The sequence below is a fragment of the Oncorhynchus nerka genome, linkage group LG10, assembly GCF_034236695.1.
Source record: "Oncorhynchus nerka isolate Pitt River linkage group LG10, Oner_Uvic_2.0, whole genome shotgun sequence".
Lineage (NCBI taxonomy): Eukaryota > Metazoa > Chordata > Actinopteri > Salmoniformes > Salmonidae > Oncorhynchus > Oncorhynchus nerka.
Window position 1 is genome coordinate 35565232 of NC_088405.1, and position 23517 is coordinate 35588748.

General features: G+C 44.2%; 1 protein-coding gene across 6 annotated transcripts in view; it reads left to right on the forward strand.

Annotated features, from left to right (window-relative positions):
• The window catches only part of ubr2 (ubiquitin protein ligase E3 component n-recognin 2), a 44732-nt gene that overhangs the window by 19327 nt on the left and 1888 nt on the right, over positions 1 to 23517 (forward strand). For 3 of the 6 annotated variants that reach the window (XM_029669707.2, XM_029669705.2, XM_029669710.2), the window contains 29 exons: positions 23 to 133; positions 245 to 337; positions 436 to 558; positions 672 to 735; positions 895 to 1019; positions 2523 to 2575; positions 2754 to 2905; positions 3036 to 3190; positions 3340 to 3442; positions 3699 to 3808; positions 4069 to 4152; positions 4259 to 4440; positions 4573 to 4772; positions 4996 to 5089; positions 5263 to 5421; positions 6817 to 6908; positions 7080 to 7155; positions 7286 to 7434; positions 10298 to 10353; positions 10464 to 10560; positions 13751 to 13818; positions 14929 to 15064; positions 15279 to 15375; positions 15562 to 15692; positions 16530 to 16638; positions 16816 to 16872; positions 19105 to 19182; positions 22249 to 22419; positions 23282 to 23383. In XM_029669707.2, coding sequence (XP_029525567.1) covers positions 23 to 133; positions 245 to 337; positions 436 to 558; positions 672 to 735; positions 895 to 1019; positions 2523 to 2575; positions 2754 to 2905; positions 3036 to 3190; positions 3340 to 3442; positions 3699 to 3808; positions 4069 to 4152; positions 4259 to 4440; positions 4573 to 4772; positions 4996 to 5089; positions 5263 to 5421; positions 6817 to 6908; positions 7080 to 7155; positions 7286 to 7434; positions 10298 to 10353; positions 10464 to 10560; positions 13751 to 13818; positions 14929 to 15064; positions 15279 to 15375; positions 15562 to 15692; positions 16530 to 16638; positions 16816 to 16872; positions 19105 to 19182; positions 22249 to 22419; positions 23282 to 23383 — 3227 coding nt within the window. Of the gene's footprint in view, positions 1 to 22; positions 134 to 244; positions 338 to 435; positions 559 to 671; positions 736 to 894; positions 1020 to 2522; positions 2576 to 2753; positions 2906 to 3035; positions 3191 to 3339; positions 3443 to 3698; positions 3809 to 4068; positions 4153 to 4258; positions 4441 to 4572; positions 4773 to 4995; positions 5090 to 5262; positions 5422 to 6816; positions 6909 to 7079; positions 7156 to 7285; positions 7435 to 10297; positions 10354 to 10463; positions 10561 to 12086; positions 13485 to 13750; positions 13819 to 14928; positions 15065 to 15278; positions 15376 to 15561; positions 15693 to 16529; positions 16639 to 16815; positions 16873 to 19104; positions 19183 to 22248; positions 22420 to 23281; positions 23384 to 23517 lie in introns of those variants that run through there. The other 3 variants (XM_029669709.2, XM_029669708.2, XM_065023262.1) reach the window with 2 other exon arrangements.

A 23517-nucleotide genomic window follows, 5' to 3' on the forward strand; every position in this document is an offset into this window, starting at 1 on the left:
GAGTCTCTCGTATGGTCCACAGAGTGAGCTGAGCCCCCCCATGCTGATTGAACACCCCCTTCGCTGCCTGGTCCTCTGTGCCCAAGTGCACGCTGGGATGTGGAGGAGAAATGGCTTCTCATTGGTGAATCAGGTAAAATCGCCCCGTCCGCCACCGTATTGCCTTTCTTCCCCCTGCGCTGTATACCAGAACTCTAACACGCGGTGTTTATGTGTTGCTCTTCTCTTGGTGATTATAATGAAGAGAGCTCATAGTGTACTCTGGTTGCAGATCTACTACTACCACAATGTCAAGTGCAGAGTGGAGATGTTTGACAAGGACCTTATCATGCTGCAGGTCGGTTTGTTTCTGCTAACAACCTAATGACTCTTAACGGTCAACAACGTGTTACAGGCTTGAACAAGTTTGTGTGTCTACGTTTGTGTTTACTCCAGGCTGGAGCTTCCATGATGGATCCCAACCACTTCCTGATGATAGTCCTGAGCCGCTTCGAGCTCTACCACATCTTCAGCTCCGCCGACTGCAGGAAGAGCTACAACAGGGAGAACACCAACAAGGTCTGCTCTCACTCACAATGGCAACTTCCTTTTGGCTTTTATTTACTCCTTTGCACTCAGTTTTGGTGTGTGTGTCCATCTCTGACTGACCTGACTCCCTACGTCTCTGTTAGGACGTGGTCCAGCAGAACAACACTCTAATGGAGGAGATGCTGCATCTCATCATGATGGTTGTGGGTGAGTGTCCCACTATCCATCCGCTCACTAGGACTTGTTGGGTGGGGGGGGTGGTGTTTCATCATGTGGTGTTTGTGTACTCGGAGCCTCTGTTTGACTTGTTTCCTTATGTTAACGACGGCGGTGGTAGTACCTGATGGGTATGTGCGTTTGTCTCAGGTGAGCGTTTTGAGGCTGGCGTCGGCCAGGTGGAAGGCTGTGACGAGATCAAGCGGGAGATCATTCACCAGCTGTGTATCAGACCCATGGCCCACAGTGAGCTGGTCAAGGCCCTGCCTGAGAACGTAAGGCTCTGCTTTCTGCCCCTTTCTCTTCCGTCTTTACGTCTCCCGCTCTCTTGCTATCTATTTCTCTATCTATTAGCAAGTGTTCAAGTTCTCCATCACTGTGATGTATGAGATTTGAGTAAAACGTTTTGTTTTTTGGGGGGGGGGCATTATTTTGTTTAAAAAACACTCCAGGCCACACTTGAATGTCTAAAACAGTAGAAAGTATGTAGAAACTGCCCTTCTTTCTGGGCCGCAAATGATTCTGACAAACCTATCGGTCTTTAAAAAAAAAAAAGTCTGTACAACCAAAAGTTTTCTAGACAATCTGAGATCGACTTAAATTTCAAGTCATCGGATTTTTTTGTTTGTTACTTTAACCCCAGTGTTATTTTGTCTGTTTCTCTCCTTTCCTTCTTGCTCGCTCTTACTATCTCTCACTCGCTCTCCCTCACTCCCTTTTTCACCACACATAAGTTCAGGCTGACTGCCCGACTGCAGTTTTCACTTGGAATATCTCGTAACGAGTCTGCTTTGATTGCTCCCACTTCCCATGATCTACACACCATCTGGAGCTTTGGATGAGACGTTTTAACTGCGTGGAATAATAGTGTATCCCTTTGACTACCCTGACACCTAGTGGTGAACCTAGGCAGTGCAGAAGAGGTGCAAACGCTAGTCTATCTTGGCCTAACTAAAATTGTGTGTAATTTGGTCATATGTTTATGTAGTCTGTCCACAAGAGACTAAGTAGCCTTGCACAAACTTTGGCTTGTGTTAGCTGGAACACAGATCAGCCCATCCTGTTTCTGTAGCGCGAGTCAGCTTGATGTATAATGTAGACTTTACCGTGAAATGCTTACTTACAAGCCCTTAATCAACAGTACAGTTCAAGAAGAGTTCAAATATTTAACAAATAAACTAAAGTTTAAAAAAAAGAAGTCATAATTTGTACTTGTAGGTAGGGGTGAAGTGATTATATATGTAGATAATAAACAGCGAGTAGCAGCATTGTACAAAACAAATGGTGGTGGGGGGGTTGATGTAAATAGTCCGATGGCCATTTTATTAATTGTTCAGCAGTCTTATGGCTTGGGGGTAGAAGCTGTTAAGGAGCCTTTTGGTCCTAGACTTCTCTCTCCGATACCGCTTGCCGTGCGGTAGCAGAGAAAACAGTCCAACTTGAGTGACTGGAGTCTTTGACAATTTTATAGGCGTTCCTCTGACACCGCCTATTATTATATAGGTCGTGGATGGCAGGAAGCTTGGCCCCAGTGATGTATTGGGCCGTACGTACTAGCCTCTGTAGCGCCTTACGGTCCGATGCCGAGCAGTTTCCATACCAGGCGGTGATGCAACCGGTCAGGATGCTCTCGATGGTGCAGCTGTAGACATTTTTGAGGATCTGGGGACCCATGCCAAATCTTTTCAGTCTCCTGAGGGGGAAAAGGTTTTGTTGTGCCCTCTTCACGACTGTCTTGGTGTGTTTGGAGAGAGGTTGAACTGTTCTCCCTTCCTTAGGAGAACAAGGAGACTGGTATGGAGAGAGTGATCGACTGTGTTGCTTCGTTTAAGTAAGTCGCTTTCTCTAGTTTCTTACATGAAGTTTAAACTGACCACCCAGATTGTTAATGTGAAAGAGTTTGTTCCTGATGCCTTGGCTGAATAAAGATCAGACAATTTGATATGTATGCGCCCATTGGGTCTAGTTTGTGTGAGATGTTGATCACTCGTGTCCTTTTTTGCCCACAGGAAGCCTGGCGTGACAGGCAGAGGGCTGTATGAGCTCAGGCCAGAGTGTGCCAAGCAGTTCAACCTCTACTTCCACCACTACTCCCGAGCTGACCAGTCCAAGGCAGAGGAAGCCCAGAGAAAGCTGAAGCGACAGAATGGAGAGGACATGGGTAAAGAGTCTCAGAGAAACCCTCTCCTTTATATACGTGAAGCACGTCTTTAAATGGAATTGATTATGTAACTATTGTGGTGATTGGTTGTGGTCTTTCAGCTGTCTATCAAGTAATCCGTTTGTTGTAGCCCTGCCTCCTCCGATGCTGCCCCCGTTCTCCCCGCTGTTTGCCAGCCTGGTGAACATTCTGCAGTGTGATGTGCTGCTGGGGATGCTGGGAGCCGTGCTGCAGTGGGCTGTGGAGCCCAGTGGAGGGCACTGGTCAGAGTCCATGCTGCAGAGGGTGAGGGAGACCAGGACCGCACTGTGCGTGCGCTCGCGCGTGTTAGGGAAAGTGTGTGTGTTCCAGTGTCGTACTATGCTAATTTGTAGGCACATTAGAGGCCTGCCTCTCTGTCCATAACGTGTGTGTGTGTGTCTCTCTCTCTCCAGGTGCTCCACCTAATAGGTATGGGTCTGCTGGAGGAACAGCAGCAGTTGAAGAACAGCAGTGAAGACCACGACGTCTCTTTCAACTTCACCCTCAAAATCTCCCGTGAGTCAGTCCCTCTTAGCCTGGGAACCAGTCAGAGTTATCTTTAGCCTGAAATTCAGGACCTGTTTTGCTAACTCTCGCTCACTCTGAAACTGAGAGAGGAGAGCTGAAAAATAAAAATCTTAGAAATGTTGCTCAAAATAATCTGGGTCATTCAAACGTGACACTGTGCAGGTATTCAGGTTTTTTTTTTGGGGGGGCAACATTAGTTTGATTTCCATTACTTTTTTAACTTGTGTATTTAACTGTGTCCTAGGTCCAGGGGAAGCCCCCAGTAACACAGCCAGTGTCCTGGCCCTCTTGGAGAACCTACAGAACGCCCCTCACCTGGAGGTCCACAAGGACATGATCCGCTGGATCCTCAAGGTGGGTCAACATTATTACAACCTCCCTACCAATGCAACTCTCATAGAAGACACCTTACCCAAGTGTTTCAGTTGGTTCACTGCAATATTGTACATGCCATGGCCACCAGGAGGCAGCATAGGACAGCGTGCAACTAGTGGTCCCTCGAGACACATGCATATCCAAATTTACTTATGTCAAACAAAATAGGAAGATATGTTCTCGTGTTTATATTGATGTCTCACTTTTTGACGAGGTAATAGTATTGTGTCACTGTGCAGATGGTGGCCAGCATTAAGACGATGCGGGAGCTGACTGCCTCCACCTATACTGTGACCGCCAGCGGGAGCCACGGTCAGGAAGAGGTGGGTCAGGCACATCTAAGAGGAGATGCACCTAGATGGAATTTTATTTGGTTTCTCGTGAATTTAATAGACAAATATACCGCGTCTGTGTCTTCCCTTCCTGCAGATGGTGTGTGACAAGGACAAGGCGGAGAGGAAGAGGAAGGCGGAGATGGCTCGCCTGCGCAGGGAGAAGATCATGGCCCAGATGTCAGAGATGCAGAGACACTTTATCAACGAGAACAAGGAGCTCTTCCAGCAGAGTCTAGAGGAGCTGTATGCCTCCACCTCTACCTCACTGGAGCACAGGTACTGACAACGCACACACACACACACACACCACCACGCAAACACACTTGTATTTCACCACCCAATCCCTACTCTACACTCAATCAAGCTCTATAAGCTGTCCCCCCCCCCCCCCCCCCCCGTCTCCTGCAGCCCCACTTCATCAGACGCAGCCCTGGTGTGTGTGGGTCCCAGGAGGTCTCGTCCCAGGGAGAAGAGGCAGGTGGTGACGTGTATCCTGTGCCAGGAGGAGCAGGAGATCAGGGCTGACAGCAAGGCCATGGTGCTGGCTGCCTTCGTCCAGCGCTCCACCGTCATGTCCAAGAACCGCAAGAGACCGCCTCACGACCCCGGTGAGAGAGAGACTGGAGGGCACAAAGATGGGTAGAATTTGCCCTTAGGTACAGATCTAGGATCAGCTTACCTTCCCTCAAGTCCTAATCTTAACTATTGGGGGTGTTAAACTGACCTTAGATCAGTGTCAAGAGGCAACTTCATCAGAGGATGTATCATCTTTGTGTTTTGTCTGTGAATAATATACTAGCATTGCTTGACTTACCTGCCTGTGTTTTCCAGAGCATTACGACCCTCTCTTCATGCACCCTGACCTGTCGTTTGGCACGCACACAGGCAGCTGTGGCCACATCATGCACTCTCACTGTTGGCAGAGGTGAGCCAGACTCGGGGTTCTACAACAACCTGGGCCTATAGCGCTGGGGCAGGGCAGTAGGACACATACAGGGGGTTGTGTAAAAGGGAGCGTTTGGATCTTGAGGATTCAGTGGGCCTGTGGAGTTGACTGTTGTTTGGGTTTATAACTCAATAGTTGTCGTGTGTGTGCAGGTATTTTGAGGCGGTGCAGGCCAAGGAGCAGCGGCGTCAGCAGAGACTGCGCGTCCACACCAGCTACGATGTGGGGAACGGGGAGTTCCTATGTCCGCTGTGCGAGTGCCTCAGTAACACCGTCATTCCGCTGCTCCCCGGCACCAAGGGCTCCAACAGGTACCCAATCACACACTATCATAATAATATATGCCTTTTATCCGTCGCTTTTACCCAAAGCGACTTGGTCATGCTGCCAACATTTAACTTACGGGTGACCCCGGGAATCGAACCCTCCATCCTAACGTTGCAAGCGCCAACTCCGCTACAGACACACACACGTGTTAATTTGGTTTCTTTTCCTTTACCTGAGCCCATCTGAAAATGATGGATATGTGAATGCAGATAGTGAATATTCTCAATGGGAGTTTGCTTTCACCCGTCCAGTTCCTTCAGATCGGTGCAGATGAAGGGGACGAGAGGATTCCGCTTAAGACTACTGGGATGCAGGAAACCACACTCGACTGGTACAGGGTCACCGTGACCCCCACACTGATTAGTGGTTGTCACGAGAGGAATCCGCTCTGGTCTCCCGCCTCTCATTCACCTCCAACCAGTCCACCCCCCAGTTAATTCCCTTCAAGAGTTCTGACGTCAACAGTACCACTCCTCTCACGCGAGGTCAAGGCTCACTCGGCACTAACGCTCAGTCGTCACCTCCACGACTACACAGAGGTCATTCAGACCTTTTACACTTTCACATAGAGAACTCTGAGAAATGTTTCAAGAGAAAAGACCATGCTAGCAAATGTATGTTTTTTTTTAATACAATTCAGGTCATTATTGTTAAATAAATTATGCTCTGAATGACTTACCTGGTTAAATAAATAAATATTATTCAAAGAATGGTTCTGATGCATGTACAAAACATTAGGAACACCTGCTCTTTCCATGATGTAGATGAACCCAGGGGAATCCAGGTGAAAGCTATGATCTCTTATTAATGTAACTTGTTAAATCCACTTCAATCAATCTAGATGAAGGGGAGGAGACAGGTTAAAGAATATTTTTTAAGCCTTCGGAGAGTTGAGACATGGATTGTGTGTGTGTGAGACATTTTTAGAGGGTGAATGGGCAAGACAAAATATTTTAGTTCCTTTGAACAGGGTATGGTAGTAGGTGCCAGGTGCACCAGTTTGTGTCAAGAACTGCACCGCTGCTGGGTTTTTCACGCTCAACAGTTTCCTGTGTGTATCAAGACTGGTCCATCACCCAAAGGACATCTAGTCAACTTGACACAGCTGTGGGAAGTATTGGAGTCAACATGGGCCAGCATCCCTGTGGAACGCTTTTGACACCTTGTAGAGTCCATGCCCCCGACGAATTGAGGCTGTTCTGAGGGCGAAGGGGGGTGCAATGCAATATTAAGGTGTTCCTAGTGTTTTGTATACTCTGTGTATACCAGCAGCCTTGTTATTAGCATGCCAAATTAAGAAGCAATGGCCAGCCCATGTTTGTATGCTTCTCCATAAGTGTGAGTCCACTGACCAGTCGCCTTCTCTTTCCTCTCTCCAGTTGTGAGCAGCCTGGTCTGGGTCAGTGGCTAAAGATCAGTGGTCAGCAGATCAAGGCCATGCATTCTGCCCACAGGAAACTCCAGCCCGTCGGTGAGTTCTTTCCCACGCAGATCATTCTCATCATAGCACGACACATTCATATGTTCAATGTAACACATTAGAGGTCACTGTATATCAGCATTGAGATGGGTGTTTCTGAAGTGATATACGACAAAATGTGTCTATGCGTTCACGTTATGTCACTAACCTGTGTGTGTGTAGGTGTTGACGCTGTTGAAGAGACTGTTGAAGAGCAGTGCCCTGCCACTGAGAATTTTAGAATAGACTACACACCCATGTAAGTGAATGCTCATGACTGACCCATTTTATGAGCGAGAGATACTTTTTGGAGTAAACCAAGACATCTTTGGGTTAGTTTGATTGACTTCCTCTGATTTTTGATGTTGTTCACTTACCCGTCTCTTCAGGAGTCCTTACTCCAGCACCATAAAGGAGATGCTGACGACGTTTGGGACGGCGACCTACAAAGTTGGCCTTAAGGTGCACCCCAACGAACAGGACCCCCGCGTGCCCATCATGTGCTGGGGCAGCTGTGCCTACACCATCCAGTCTATCGGTAATACAGACACACACACAGACAGAAAAATAAGATGATTGACAAGAATTAAAGAACCAACATAGTTTAAAGTGATATAAAACCCATGTCAAAGGTGCACATGTGGGATTGAGTTAAGTCTAGGGCTGTTGTGGTGACTTACCGGCAGTCATGAGTAAAATTCCACATGACTTTTGAGTCATGGTAATCTTCTTTAATGCACTCTGGACATGCTTTGGTAGTACCCAACTTGCTAACTACCATCAGGTCCTAATGGTCTGGTACTCAAGCCTCTATTGTTACCATCAGGTCCTAATGGCCTGGTACATTTACATTTAAGTAATTTCTATTGTTACCCAGCGACTTACAAATTGGTGCTTTCACCTTATGACATGGCCACTTTGGTGCATCTCAGGTCTTTTAAGGGGGGGAGGGGGAGAAGGATTACTTTATCCTATCCTAGGTATTCCTTAAAGAGGTGGGGTTTCAGGTGGCCGGAAGGTGGATTGACTCCGCAGGGCTCGTGAGGGACGCCAGGTACCGTCTGTTACCGTCCCTAATGGCCTGGTACTCAGGGCTCTATTGTTACCGTCTGGTCCTAATGGCCTGGTACTCAGGGCTCTATTGTTACCGTCTGGTCCTAATGGCCTGGTACTCAGGGCTCTATTGTTACCGTCTGGTCCTAATGGCCTGGTACCCAGGGCTCTATTGTTACCTCAGGTCCTAATGGCCTGGTACCCAGGGCTCTATTGTTACTGTCAGGTCCTAATGGTCTGGTACTCAGGGCTCTATTGTTATCGTCAGGTCCTAATGGCCTGGTACTCAGGGCTCTATTGTTACCGTCAGATCCTAATGGCCTGGTACTCAGGGCTCTATTGTTACCGTCAGATCCTAATGGCCTGGTACTCAGGGCTCTATTGTTACCGTCAGGTCCTAATGGCCTGGTACTCAGGGCTCTATTGTTACCATCAGGTCCTAATGGCCTGGTACTCAGGGCTCTATTGTTACCATCAGGTCCTAATGGCCTGGTACTCAGGGCTCTATTGTTACCATCAGGTCTTAATGGCCTGGTACTCAGGGCTCTATTGTTACCATCAGGTCCTAATGGTCTGGTACTCAGGGCTCTATTGTTAAACACTTATCATCAGAACAGTAGGTCTATCATACTTTTAAAACAGTGTAAAACATGGTTGTGGTGGATGCTGTTTTAAAGCCTAACACAACGAAATGGACAGCACTTTCTACGGTAACGATTCAATCAAAATGCTTATGAGCCCAAGCCCGAAAAAACCCTAAATTAAAATGATTGTGATACAATACATGATATAATACATTGCCTACTGCATATTATGCATGGAAGGAAAACATAAAACAAAACTGATTTTAAGATGTCTTTGGTATATAATTAGTCTAGCCTATACTCCAAAAGTAAAGACATTTGAGTTAGGGCAGGTGAGTGTGAACTGTGTTGTGCATACTGGATGGACTGGTTACCTTACGCTCCAACATGTATATCCATGAGTCTGGGTGAGAACCTACATCCCTTGGCCATGCTATTGATTGATTGTGATGGGCTGCCTACAATTAGTGAATTTGTATTTTATTTTGAATAGCCTAATAATCTCCTATATTCCTTTGTTGAGCACGCAGACGGGCTGTCAAGAGTTTAGTGAAATATGTTTAGTTGCAAAAACATGTTGATGAACAGATTTCCATAATTAAGCACTGTGTTAGCTGCAGGAACAAGATTGGAGAGCCCACGGCGGACAGGGTTTTGGCAGAAGATCACCTGTCTGGCAGCGAGAGCATGCTCCTCAAACAGTGGTTGATGCATGGACTGAATGAAGTGTTTGTTTATTTCTCAGCTGCTCATATTTAGCACGTGATCCGCTCTACAACCAAAGTAGCCTACAAAACAGACCGTTGGGAAAGGGCTCAGCCTCCATTCACTGACTAGGCTGTTTGAGTGCATACAGATGGCATCTTTTGTGTGTCCCCTGTCCCTGTTGCTGCCCATTTTTAAATCGTTATTTTACTACTAAACTCATTTGACATATTAGTGAAGACCAGATACATTTTGAATAGTCTGATGGGTGAAAATATGACCACTTGATGAGAGAACAGCTGTGCAGCCTGAGGCAAGGAACGGAGCGCAGGCTTTTTATGGCTACTTGCTCAAATCCTCAATAGACTGTAGTCGCACCATGCAGCCCATATACGTTTTGATTTCTAAGACATTCTGAGGTTTGTATCATTCACTACTAAAGCGTATAGGACCTGTTTCCAATGATCACTTTTACGCTCAACATAGCCACTTCATATGCGCACTCGTGCTGTAATGGGAAAATATAATTTATATTTTATTCAGCTAAGTTCAATTATATTCTTCGTACTGTAAAATCTGATAAAATTAAATGATGGCATGCTTACAAGTATCATATCTTGTCAGCTAAATGAACAAGCCTAGGGCATAGAGCATAGCCAGATAACATACACCTACAGTAGGCCAACTCAATACATTCTCTTCATATCATAATGTATCTTTAGGCCTGACTAAAATAAATCATGGAATTATTGTGATGGTGTAAATGGATTTAATAAAATAATGTAGATGTTTCAAAGTGGCTTGTATGCATGGAGGCCTGGAGATGCTAAACCGTTTTATGTTAATTAACGGTAAATTACCGTTGGACCGGCAGTCTTTTGCGTGACAATAACCGGCTGACAAAATGTCATGACCGCTACAGCCCTAGTCAAGTCTTCATTATTTAATGGGTCAGTTAATATGTTGCTGAGAATGGCCCACAGATGTCCAAACACAACAATCGTTTCTCTCGCTGTGATGTTCAACTGACTGACTTTTTTTTCTTCTTTCATTTTGCAGAGCGACTGTTGGTGGATGAGGATAAGCCTTTATTTGGAAGTTTACCTTGCAGACAGGTAAACGACTATAACCTCTCCTTCTGACCTATGAGTCAGTGGACTTCTAGGTTGTTGTGTTATGTGGAGAGGTGCCGAGACATATTTGACACCGGTGTTTGTGTGTGCAGGATGACTGCCTGAGCTCCCTGGCCAGGTTTGGCTCAGCGTGTTGGACTGCAGCCTCTCAGCCCTCCGTGCAGGGCCACTACATCAGACTGGTAGCAGGTAGGACAGACACTGTCAACGGGCACCTGTAGGACCAGTAGGCTGGTCTTTTCAGTGCCTGAATTCAAATTCACATGTTGTGTTAACCTCTCTGAGCACGGAACCCGGTAGCGGGCTGAAATTGTACAACATACGGTGATCGCTACATAAATAGTCATATTAAACATTCATGAAAATACAAGTGTCTCACATGTATCGAAAGCCTAGAATCTTGATAATCCAACTGCGTTGTCAGATTTAAAAAATGATTTACTGCGAAGGAATACGATGCGATTATCTGAGCATATAGAGCCCCATAAAAATAAAAATAAAGATTCAACCAGCACAGGCGTAACATAATGACAAACTGCATTAAAATAAATAGTTTACCTTTGACGATCTTCGTCTGTTTGCAATTTCAATGCTCATTGTTACACAATGAATGATCTTTTGTTTGATAAAATATATAGCCTAACACGAAACATTTTGTGAACCGCTTGTGTCGTGAATTCCGTCTCATTCCATTTTCGACGACACATTCCAGGTAAATAACCCACACAGAACGTCACTTTTCCAGTCATGTTTGGTTTCACTGCAATCAACTGGTTTGTTTGTAACACAATCAAACCTGATGGGTCATTTCGCGGGACGTATTGACTGAAAGAAACCGATTTGAAGACAACAAGTCATGACATCATTGTGCACCAATGATTTGCCCGCTGTTTCGTTGATTGACTGTATTTTAACCCAATGACCACTGATCGTCTTGAAATCTTGCTGGGTAGATAGCCAATGAGCTGAGGTAACCGGCAATAGGTCATGTTTATGTGTTGCAAGACCAACCCATGTAGTATGCTCCAGTGTAAAGAGAGTAATTCGCTATTGAAGTTTCATACCGGAAGGAGAAACACATATTACGCACAGCGTTGTTTCGCATATTCAGCTGTTTATATATCAATCATTATGGCGACTAAGTCAGGGAAAGCTAAATCTAAGTCTAGAGATACAGATGTACACACAATTTTTGAATAAATTGATTGGGAACGTGAGACGGATTGTTGTAGGACGATTCATTTAGCGATTTTGAACGGGAGAGGACATCGTTTTGGACTGGTAAGTTCTTATCATGCTAATGCCCTTGTTTGAAATTAATAATATAAAATATTATTTGATTTTTTAAATTTATTTTAGAAGCAATATATAAACATGTAATGTCATGAAATGTGGGATGCGTGTGTCTGCCGCCCCACCCCAACCCACATGAAATAGCCTATTTGAGGGGAGGGCAGGCCCACAACAATGGCCGAAGTGAAATGGAGACAGTAGAGACAGCTGGTCTGTTGTAATTTAATAAAGACAGTAGATCTAGCTGGTCTGTCATAATATAATAGAGACAGTAGATCTAGCAGGTCATAATAATATATTCAACCTTATGTTCCCTGTACTCATATAGATATATATATATATATATATAAAATCTGTTTATTATACCTGTTGATACAGGGCTCATATGTGAAACTATTCTAACTGAACATTTTCTTTCACAGTGACACTGACTCCAAATGGCAGCCCCCAGGGCCAAGGTTTCCACCCCCCACTGAAGCTGGTTCATCCAGCTCTTGCCACAAGTGGTGTTCATCTGCCCAAATGTATTTCTGCAGGCATGGATGTGCCTCAGGGCTAAAAGGGCACAGCATGGAGGTGTCGCTGTGTTCTTTGCAAAATGAAGTCCCCCATCACCTGCACCACATGCTTGGTGACCCTCTGCTTTACAGCAGAAAGAGACTGCTATGGCACCTGGCATCAGCAGCACAATATTGTGTAGAGCTTTGGCAAAGTGGGTGGGGTTATATGCTTTCTGTTTGGCCCTGTCCGGGGGTCTCATCGGGTGGGGCCACAGTGTCTCCTGACCCCTCCTGTCTCAGCCTCCAGTATTTATGCTGCAGTAGTTTGTGTCGGGGGGCTCGGGTCAGTTTGTTATATCTGGAGTATTTCTTCTGTCTTATCCGGTGTCCTGTGTGAATTAAAGTATGCTCTCTCTAATTCTCTCTTTCTCTCTCTCGGAGGACCTGAGCCCTAGGACCATGCGTCAGGACTACCTGGCATGAAGACTCCTTGCTGTCCCCAGTCCACCTGGCCTTGCTGCTGTTCCAGTTTCAACTGTTCTGCCTGCGGCTATGGAACCCTAAACTGTTCATATTTACTCTTGAGGTGCTATCCTGTTGCATCCTCTGCTGTGATTATTATTATTTGACCCTGCTGGTCATCTATGAATGTTTGAAAATCTCAGCCATGTTCTGTTATAATCTCCACCCGGCACAGCCAGAAGAGGACTGGCCACCCCTCCATAGCTTGGTTCCTCTCTAGGTTTCTTCCTAGGGTTTGGCCTTTCTAGGGAGTTTTTCCTAGCCACCGTGCTTCTACACCTGCATTGCTTGCTGTTTGGTCTTTTAGTCTGGGTTTCTGTACAGCACTTTGCGATATTAGCTGATGTACGAAGGGCTATATAAATAAATTTGATTTGATAGAGGACTGAGGGTCTTCCAAATATTGAAAGTGTGTAAATAGTTACCCATATTATTTTGTAAATGTATATATATTTTTTTTCCATTTTTTTGGGGGGGGGTGTGTGTGTTAGAATACCATTTTGACATTTGTATATAGCTATTTGTTTCCAAATGTATACCTTCACCAATTTGGCCACTTGGGTTCATTTGGGCTACTTGTGTGGGACACCTGGGTGACTTCATGATAAATGTCATGTAGCACACTCATTTTGGAAGTTATCATTCTGAAACTTTGCACAAGTACTGTTGCCCTCTTGTGTTTTTCACTGAAATTGTCCCCATCATCCTATCTGAATGTTTGTTTTATCTTGTTCATTTTAAAGATGATATAAAAAATAAAAAACGTATGGTTTTTTTCATTGTATTATCTAAACCAGATCTATTGTGTTATATTCTCCTACATTCAATTCACATTTACACAAACGTCAGAGTGTTTTCTTTCAAATGGTACCAAGAATATGCATATCCTTGGTTCTGTGCCTGAGCTACAGGCTGTTAGATATGTGTATGTCTTCAGGTGGAAATTGAGGAAAGTAGGGGGTAGTTCTAAGAGGTTAATGTTGCATTTGTTGAGGATTTTTTTTGTTCTAGGCATTTGAGTTGTATAGTTTTTTTTATTGATGGTATGTGTGTGTTTTGTGTAGCATTGATTCCAGACCCCCAGGTGGAGACCTCTCCCTGTATCCTGGACATAGACATGTTGCACCTTCTGGTGAGTCCCCGTCCATCACACCTACAGAACCAGCCAAAAGTTTGGACACACATACTCATTCAAGGGTTTTTCATTATTTTGACTATTTTCTACATTGTGGAATAATAGTGAAGACACCAAAACTATGAAATAACACATGGAATCATGTAGTAACCAAAAATGTTTTAAACAAATCCAAATATATTTTAGATTCTTCAAAGTAGCCTCCCTTTGCCTTTTTAAACAATTTTTTTATTTGATTTTATTTCACCTTTATTTAACCAGGTAGGCAAGTTGAGAACAAGTTCTCATTTACAATTGCGACCTGGCCAAGATAAAGCAAAGCAGTTTGACACATACAACAACACCACAGTTACACATGGAGTAAAACAAACATATAGTCAATAATACAGTAGAAACAAGTCTATATACGATGTGAGCAAATGAGGTGAGATAAGGGAGGTAAAAGGCCATGGTGGCAAAGTAAATGCAATATAGCAAATAAAACACTGGAATGGCCTTGACGACAGCTTTGCACACGCATGGCATTCTCTCAACCAGCTTCATGAGGTAGTTACCTGGAATGCATTTCAATTAACAGGTGTGCCATGTTAATTAGTGGAATTTATTTCCTTAATACGTTTGAGCCAATCAGTTGTGTTGTGACAAGGGAAAGGTGGTATACAGAAGATAGCCCTATTTGGTAAAAGACAAGTCCATATTATGGCGTGTCATAACTTTTGACTGGTACTGTACATTCCAAGTGGTATATCATATCTCTGGGCTCCCAGATCATACGCAAACCAATTGTTGACTGACCATAAAACATTAATAATGTTTACATACTGCTATACTCATTTCATATGTATATGCTGTATTATATTCTACTATATTTTAGTCAATGCCACTCCTACATTGCTCCTTCTGATATTTATATATTTCTTAGTGGAATTATATATTTTTTTGAAATTGTGTGTGTCGTTGTAAATTGTTACATATTACTGCACTGTTGGAGCTAGGAACACAAGCATTTCGCTACACCCGCAATAACATCTGCTAAACATGTGTATGTGAGCAATAAAATGTGATTTGGGTGTATAAATGTTAAGTCAACACCGATCCCTCTCTCAGGTGAGTGTGGTTCTGTCCTACGGGTCGGTCCACTCCCAGGACTCTTCAGGGCTGAGCGTGGACGCTGTCCAGCTGCACTTCTTCCACCTCATCACTGTGGCTCACATGGTCCAGATGCTGCTCACGTCAGGCCCAGGTAAGGAGAGCGAGCACCCTACACCTGGACTGTGTGTGTGTGTGGAAATGTCTGCATGGATCTTAAAGTTCTCTCAACCCCAGCTAAAATCTTACCTTTTGGATAGTTGAGGAGAGGGTTCTTACGAGTCGTCGAAGTTAACCGCTGTTAAACATGAAACGTGTTTGTACGGCGTAGAGAAAGGACCAAACAAACGTTGTGTGTGTGTCAACAGAGGAGGTGACCATGGAGCAGGAGAGTGGGGGAGCAGAGAGGGAGGAGGAGGAGGACATCTGCGCTCTCTACAACACCCTCAGAACACACCTGGGCAGGTGAGGCGACACTGACTCTGTAGATATGACACGTTGCCGTGAACCCCCCCCAGACGACACTCTCATCTACCCTATCCACTAAGCAGCCGGCTTTTCCCCCAGTATTGTCGCAGTAATGCGCGCGTTGTGCTTGAACCATGCTGTGAGTGTGATTTTCTAATTGTCTGTGTGTGTGTGTGGTGACAGTTCCCTGCCTGAGGTGGCCTCTGGTTGGCACCTGTGGCGTTGCGTGAAGACTGGCATCCTGCCCTACCTGAGAGGAGCTGCACTCTTCTTCCACCACCTTAACGGGGTTCCTACGCCCCCAGAGCTGCATGGTAACTACAACTTGGATACGCACACACACAGGGCTGGCACGGTAATTGTATAATCGTGTAACTGATAATAATGGGTGAAGACCATGAAGAAAAGAGCTGCAAATATTTGACACAATGGCAGTAGTGTAAAAGAATGATAATCTGTCTAGATATCCAACTGTCTCCATCTCCTCCCAACGTAATCTCTCTCCTTCAGAAATGCCCTCCCTTTGATGCTGTAGGCAGTATTATCTGTACCAGCTACAGTAGGAATTATTCTCTGGTTTGTAAAGGTGTTAAAAAGATGCTGAAATCTGACCTGAATCACCACTCTGTCTGCTTGGTGAGTGTGGGACATTTTATACGCGAAAGCGAATCGTCAAGGTTATAAAAACCGAAGTCGAAATCAATGTTCTCGAGTCAATCCATATCGCCAAAGTTCAGCTCTATAGCGCGCTTAAATGTCATTTCCGATTGACATGCAGCATTTACCTTGAATGCGGGGAACATTGCCTTTAAATTTAAATCGCGCTACATCATTGAACTTCGGCTGTATGGATTGAATCGAGAGCCAAGTCTGTATCCGTGACCCAAAGGCATGACCACTGCGTGATAGATTGTTTACTCCGGTTGCTAGGCAACACAACACAAGTGGGCAACTGCTACAGCGGCAGAGAGGAGAGGGGAGAGAAGAGAGACAATTAGTGCGTGCCTTAATTTTGCAGTTCGAACAGTGACTGGTTATTTGCCTTGATTGTGGTTATTCCATGATAGGCACAACCTTACACTTATATTCAAGTGTATGTGTGTCTCAAACAGAGCCTTGCTGTTGATGTTCACGCTCTGTGTTTCTTCTAGCTCTGTGTCCTGGTCAGTGGGAGGTACTGTGTGGATACCTCAGTCTGCCCTCCAACCTGCTTCAGCTTTACCACAGTCAAAAGGAGCTACTGGAGCCCTTACTGTACGGGTAAGAGTCTCTTTCGCTCTCTCTTGTTGCGCGCCAGTAACCTGTCTTTTCTCCTCTTGTATCCTCTGAATGGTTCAGAAGTGCCAGCTGAATGACTGATTGATATACTCTGTCATAGTCACACTCTGATGGGGGAAAAGTTTATTTCATTTAGCATTGTGTCCTCCTGTCCTGTAGGTGGTGCTCTCACCCAGGTGTACGACAGACCCTCCAGGAAGGTGGTGTTCTCGTGAGGTCAGTGCTGCTATTTTACTGTGATATGATGGGTTGAAGACTGACTACTTAGGTTGGATATTGGTATAAATTATTTTGTGTGGTACAGTGTTAATTTTGGCACCTATTTTTGTTTGCCTTTTACTAAAATACATTTCAGTCATTTCAGACTTATTAGGTTAAGAGTCGACTAAAACGCTGGACAATCTGTGTAGTGTTAGTCGCATATTAGTCAATGCATTTTATTTCATGAAATAAATATTCACCTTTTTAACTTCCATCATATGCACATTAAAGGTAATATGTTTAACTTTGCTTCCCCTTGAGGAAGCTAGGCGAATAACAACCCATATTCCGGCAACATGGTGGAGATTCGCCCTGGAGTCTTTACTTTTTCGTTTTATCCACCAGCTTCAAACAGCTGAAAATATATATTTATTTATTGAATATATTTTACTGCGATTTTAGGTTGTGCAGTGATTCTCTACACTCTCGAGTGCTTGTTTTCTTGCAGTGTAGAATTTTAAGTAACCAGGAAATGGCAGAGTGATATCTACATGTTGGACGCCTGCCATTTTCAGTTTATGCTAGAGGAGAAGATCAAATCAAAATAAAATGTTATTCTTTACATGCTTTGTAAAAAAAAAAAAAAAACTGTACAGAGAAAGAAAATGGAGAAATAATATAAAAGTTAAACACGTAATAATAGATAACTTGGCTGTATACAAGGAGTACCGGTACCGAGTTGATGTGCAGGGGTACAATTTAGATATGTTCAAATACTGCAGCCCGGAATAAAGTGGCGGATGGTAAACAGTAGCAGCAGTGTATGTGATGAGTTAGTCTGAGTAGCTATTTGGTTAACTATTTAGGAGGCGTATGGCTTGGGTGTAGAAGCTGTTCAGGGTCCTGTTGGTTCCAGACTTGGTACATCGGTACCACTTGCCGTGTGGTAGCAGAGAGAACCGTATATGACTTGGGTGTCTGGAGTCTTTGTAAAATGTTTAGGGCCTTCCTCTGACACCGCCTGCTATAGAGGTTCTGGATAGGCCCCAGTGACATACTGGGACGTCCCCACTACCCAAGCACTTGCCATACCAAGCGGTGATGCAGCCAGTCAAGATACTCTGTGGTGCAGCTGTATAACTTTTTGAAGATCTGAGGGCCTATGACAAATCTTTTCAACCTCCCGACGGGAAAGGGGCGTTGTCGTGCCTTCTTCACGACTGTCTTGGTATGTTTGGACCATGATAGCTCCTTAGTGATGTGGACACCGAGGATCTTGAAGCTCTCGAACCGCTCCACTACAGCCCCGTCGATGTTAATGGGGGCGTGTTCGGCCTGCTTTTTCCCGTAGCCCGCGATCCACTCGTGGACTCTCCCTCAATGTCTTGCTGATAGTAGTGTTGGAGTCGTGCACAGCCACGCAGTCATGGTTGAACAGGGACTACAGGATAGGGATATATGCACACACTCCTGAGGGGCCCCCGTGTTGAGGGTCACCGTGGCAGATGTGTTTTTGCCTACCCTCACCACCTGGGGGCGTTCCATCAGGAGTCCAGGATCCAGTTGCAGAGGATTGACCACGCCTCTGATTCCCTTAGAGGGGAAATTCTGAGCTTTCCAACATTGCCAGAAATGTTACTTTACTCCTAATATTCAGCGCATACTGTAGCATTCATGGGTCCAATCAGGAAAAAACTGCATGCGTATTTGCGGAACGCAACAAAGCAGATGAGTAAAAGCACACATAGGAAAATAGTGCTGATATGATCAAAGCAAAAATAGCCTACATGAAAGTAAGACAGAGTTAACATTGTTCTGCGTATCATGTCAGAAGATTGACGAGTGACCTGAAGTGACCGCCTGGGAGCTGTGTGGAAGAGCAGATCAGCTCAATCGGACCGCGCTACTGAAAGACGTTACTTATGCCAATGAGAGGATTGCATTAAACATTCTGCAAAGGCATGCATGCTTATGATTGGACAAAAACGGACGAATGGGAGCCTCATGTCGAATTGAATGTCCTTAACTCTCGCAAGGAATTCTCGTAACACATTCATGGCGTCTCGTTATCGGCATTAGTTTTCGTCAGGAAAAATATGTTGACCAATATTTTTTTGTCATTAGTTATTGTTGACAAAATTAACACTGGTGTGGTCAAGTTTTTCATTTTTATTTTTAAGAACTGTACAGAATTTGTTGTTGATGGTGTTAAGAGCTCTAGGGCTGACTAATTCTTCCTCTGTTCAGTTTCCCTCGGGAGTCCAACAGCCTGATTGACCTCCCAGATGATTACAGTGCCCTCATAAACCAAGCATCAAGCTTCACGTGAGTGCCCAGCGAACAACTGTCATTAGTACATCAGAGATGTCATAGCATAGCCTTACAACATTACAATCGGGAGCAATTGGATGTCATTGCTCTCCTTCCTGTCCTATGGAAGACCTTTTAGAGTGAATGTCTAATACAGTTGCGGTCAAATATATTGGACTTATCACACTTTTCTTAAATAATTCCCTATTTCTTCGCAAATAAGTTGAAATTGAAAACTGTTGGTCTCCACACTGATTTTCGACATTGCAGAACCAATTTTATTTTTTTATAAACTTAAGTTGACAATGAATCATTTTAGAAAATAAAGAGAAATGGCAGAGACAAAATGATTGGCACCCTGGTGCTAGTATTTGGTTGCACAGCCTTTGGCCAAGATAACTGCCGACAAATGCATCTTGTAGCCATAATTGAGCTTGCTGTACCTTTTTCTACTGGCAATTTGGCCCACTCTTCAGCAGCAAACTGCTCTAAATCATCAGTGTTTGAGGGGTGAAATAAAGGTGGGAAATGTCTGTTCTTTTGAACAATCTATTTAAAACGTGTGTTTTTCCCTATATAGACACCTTATGCGTCAATCTGAATCACTTCCATAACCTATAATGAGAGCAGTTGGTGGAAGGCACCCCTCAAACACTGATTTGAGTTTGGGCCCTAGTAATGTTTAAATACATTGCTGTAATAATTTTGTTAAACAGTGTTAGTTTCATCAGCTGTTTTACAACATGATATAAAACACAGCAAAAACAGAATTTTGACTGCATTGGGCTTTTAACTTCTTGCGTCGAGCCATCCGGGATCGTGACTACAGCCTCAAGCCCATTACCATAACGCAACGTTAACTATTCATGAAAATCGCAAATTAAATGAAATAAATCTATTTGCTCTCAAGCTTAGCCTTTTGTTAACAACACTGTCATCTCAGATTTTCAAAATATGCTTCTCAACCATAGCAAAACAAGCATTTGTGTAACAGTATTGATATGCCTGGCATTCAGCATGCAACATTTTCACAAAAACCAGAAAAGCATTCAAATAAATTAATTTACCTTTGAAGAACTTCAGATGTTTTCAATGAGGAGACTCTCAGTTAGATAGCAAATGTTCAGTTTTTACAAAAATATTATTTGTGTTGACAAATCGCTCCGTTTTCTTCATCACGTTTGAGTAAGAAAAAACCCGAAAATTAAATCATTAAAACACAAAACTTTTTTCCAAATTAACTCCATAATATCGACAGAAACATGGCAAACAATGTTTAGAATCAATCTTCAAGGTGTTTTTCACATATCTATCGATGATAAATCCTTCGTGGCAGTTGACTTTCTCTTCTGAAGAAATGGAACGCGCATGGACCTAGAGATTACGCAATAATTTCGACACAGGACACCGGGCGGACACCTGGTAAATGTAGTCTCTTATGGTCAATCTTCCAATGATATGCCTACAAATACGTCACAATGCTGCAGACACCTTGGAGAAACGACAGAAAGGGCAGGCTCATTCCTGGCGCATTCACAGCCATATAAGGAGACATTGGAACACAGCGCCTTCAGAATCTGGGGCATTTCCTGTATGACACTTCATCTTGGTTTCGCCTGTAGCATTAGTTCTGGGGCACTCACAGATAATATATTTGCAGTTTTGGAAACGTCAGAGTTTTTTCTTTCCAAAGCTGTCAATTACATGCATAGTCGAGCATCTTTTCGTGACAAAATATCTTGTTTAAAACGGGAACGTTTTTTATCCAAAAATTAAAAGAGCGCCCCCTATCTCGAAGAAGTTAAGAAATGTGCAATGGTGCCAATGTACACTACATGGGCAAAATGATGTGGACATCTGCTCATTGAACATCCACATTCCAATATCATAGGCATTAATACGGAGTTGGTCCCCCCTTTGCTGCTATAACAGCCTCCAATTTTATGGGAAGGCTTTCCACTAAATGTTGGAACATTGCTGCGGGGATTTGCTTCCATTCAGCCGCGAGCATTAGTGAGGTCGGGCACTGACATTGGGTGATTAGGTCTGGCTCACAGTCGGCGTTCCAATTCATCCCAAAGGTGTTTGATGGGATTGAGGTCAGGGCTCTGCAGCCCAGTCAAGTTCATCCACACTGATCTCGACAAACCATTTCTGTATAGACCTCGCTTTGTGCATGGGGGCAGCTCCAGACCATTTTTCCTCCTCCACCAAACTTTACAGTTGGCACTATGCATTGGAGCAGGTAGCGTTCCCCTGGCATCCGCCAAACCCAAATTCGTCTGTCGGACTGCCAAATGGTGAATCTGGTCCTCTGGTGGGGCTCAGTTGGCAGAGCAACACCAGGGTTGTGGGTTTGATTCACATGGGAGACCAGTATGAAAAAATACAAAAATGTATGCTCTCACGATTATAAGTCAAGTTTTATTTGTCCCATGCACAACAGCTGTAGACATTTACTGTGAAATATTTACTAAATTAACTAAAGTAAACAATAAAATAAAAAGTAACACAATAAATATCGAGGCTATATACAGGGGTACTGGTACTGAGTCAATTGTCTGGGGTACAGATTAGTTGGAAATGTGTACAGTTGGGGTACAGTGACTGGATAAGAGTGGCTGCTAAATGACTAACATGTAAATTAATCGTGATTCATCACGCATGGTGATCTTCGGCGTGTGTGCGGCTGCTCGGCCATGGAAACCCATTTCATGAAGCTTCCGACAAACAGTTCTTCCTTGCGCTTCAGCACACGGAGGTCCCATTCTGTGAGCTTGTGTGACCTACCACTTTGCGGCTGAGCCGTTGTTGCTCCTATACATTTCCACTTCACATTAACAGCGCTTATAGTTGATGGGGGCAGCTCTAGCCGGGCAGACATTTGACTCACTGACTTGTTGAAAAGGTGGCATCCTATGACTGTGCCACGTTGAAAGTCACTGAGCTCTTCAGTAAGGCCATTCTATTGCCAGTCTTTGTCTATGGAGATTGAACCCCTTCAAAATGAGTGGATATCTACATACCTTTTGGCCATGTAGTGTATTTGGCCCCAACTGTGTGTTTATGCTCTCCCCCCAGGTGCCCTAAGTCGGGTGGGGATAAGTCCCGTGCGCCCACCCTGTGCCTGGTGTGTGGTTCCATGCTGTGTTCACAGAGCTACTGCTGCCAGACAGAGCTAGATGGAGAGGACGTGGGAGCCTGCACCGCGCACACCTTTGCCTGCGGAGCCGGAGTAGGCATCTTCCTCAGGTACAGACCTGTGTGTGTTGAAATGTGCGCCTGTATACAGTGGGGTCTGGAATTATTGGATGCCTTGATAAAGATGAGCAGAAAAAGACTGTATAAAGTAAATAATCCTGAGCTATATTGTATGCCCAAAAAATCTATACACGTTATTGTATACTTATACATTTGCTCAGAGAATGAATTTGTTTAACAAGTAATACTAAAAATACATCTGAAAGATGATTGGATCCTCTGTTTTCAGTACTCTAGCACCCACTCCTTGCGAGGATAACGACACTGAGCCTTTTTCTAAAATGTTTTATGAGTTGAACACATTGGGAGGGATCTGAGACCATTCCTCCATACAGAATCTTTCCAGATCCTTGATATCCTTATGAACTACCCTCTTCAATTCAACCACAGGTTTTCATTGAGATTCAAGTCCGTGACAGAGATGGCCATTGCAAAATGTTGATTTTGTGGCCAATTAACATTTTTTTGTTGTGGATTTTGATGTGTGCTTGGGGTTATTGTCTTGCTGGAAGATCCACTTGCGGCCAAGTTTCAGCCTCCTGGCAGAGACAACTAGGTTTTTGGCAAAAAAAAATCCTGGTACTGGGTAAAGTTCATGATGCCGTTAACCTTAACAAGGGCCCCAGGACCAGTTGAAGCCAAATATCCCCATAACATCGAAGATCCACCACCATATTTTACAGTAGGGTTGAGTGTTTCTCTGCATATTGTTCTTTCGATGGACAAACCCCCCCATTAGTGTGCGTGGTCATTTCACCCCGAGCACAAAGAAATGGTTACTTGACAACAACGAAATGACAGATTTGCCGACGTTCATGAGTGTGCAAGTATAATGCTATCCTTTGTGTTCCAGAGTGAGAGAGAGCCAGGTTCTGTTCCTGTCTGGTAAAACTAAGGGCTGTTTCTACGCTCCTCCTTACCTGGACGACTATGGAGAGACGGACCAGGGCCTAAGGTGAACACCACTGCACATTCACTCATTACAGTACAGCAGTGGTTCTCAAAATGGCTTCTCAAACGGTTGGGACAGACACCGGCGCTCATTAGAATCCCCCAGAAGCAACTTTGAGACCCACTGCTGTAAATGTT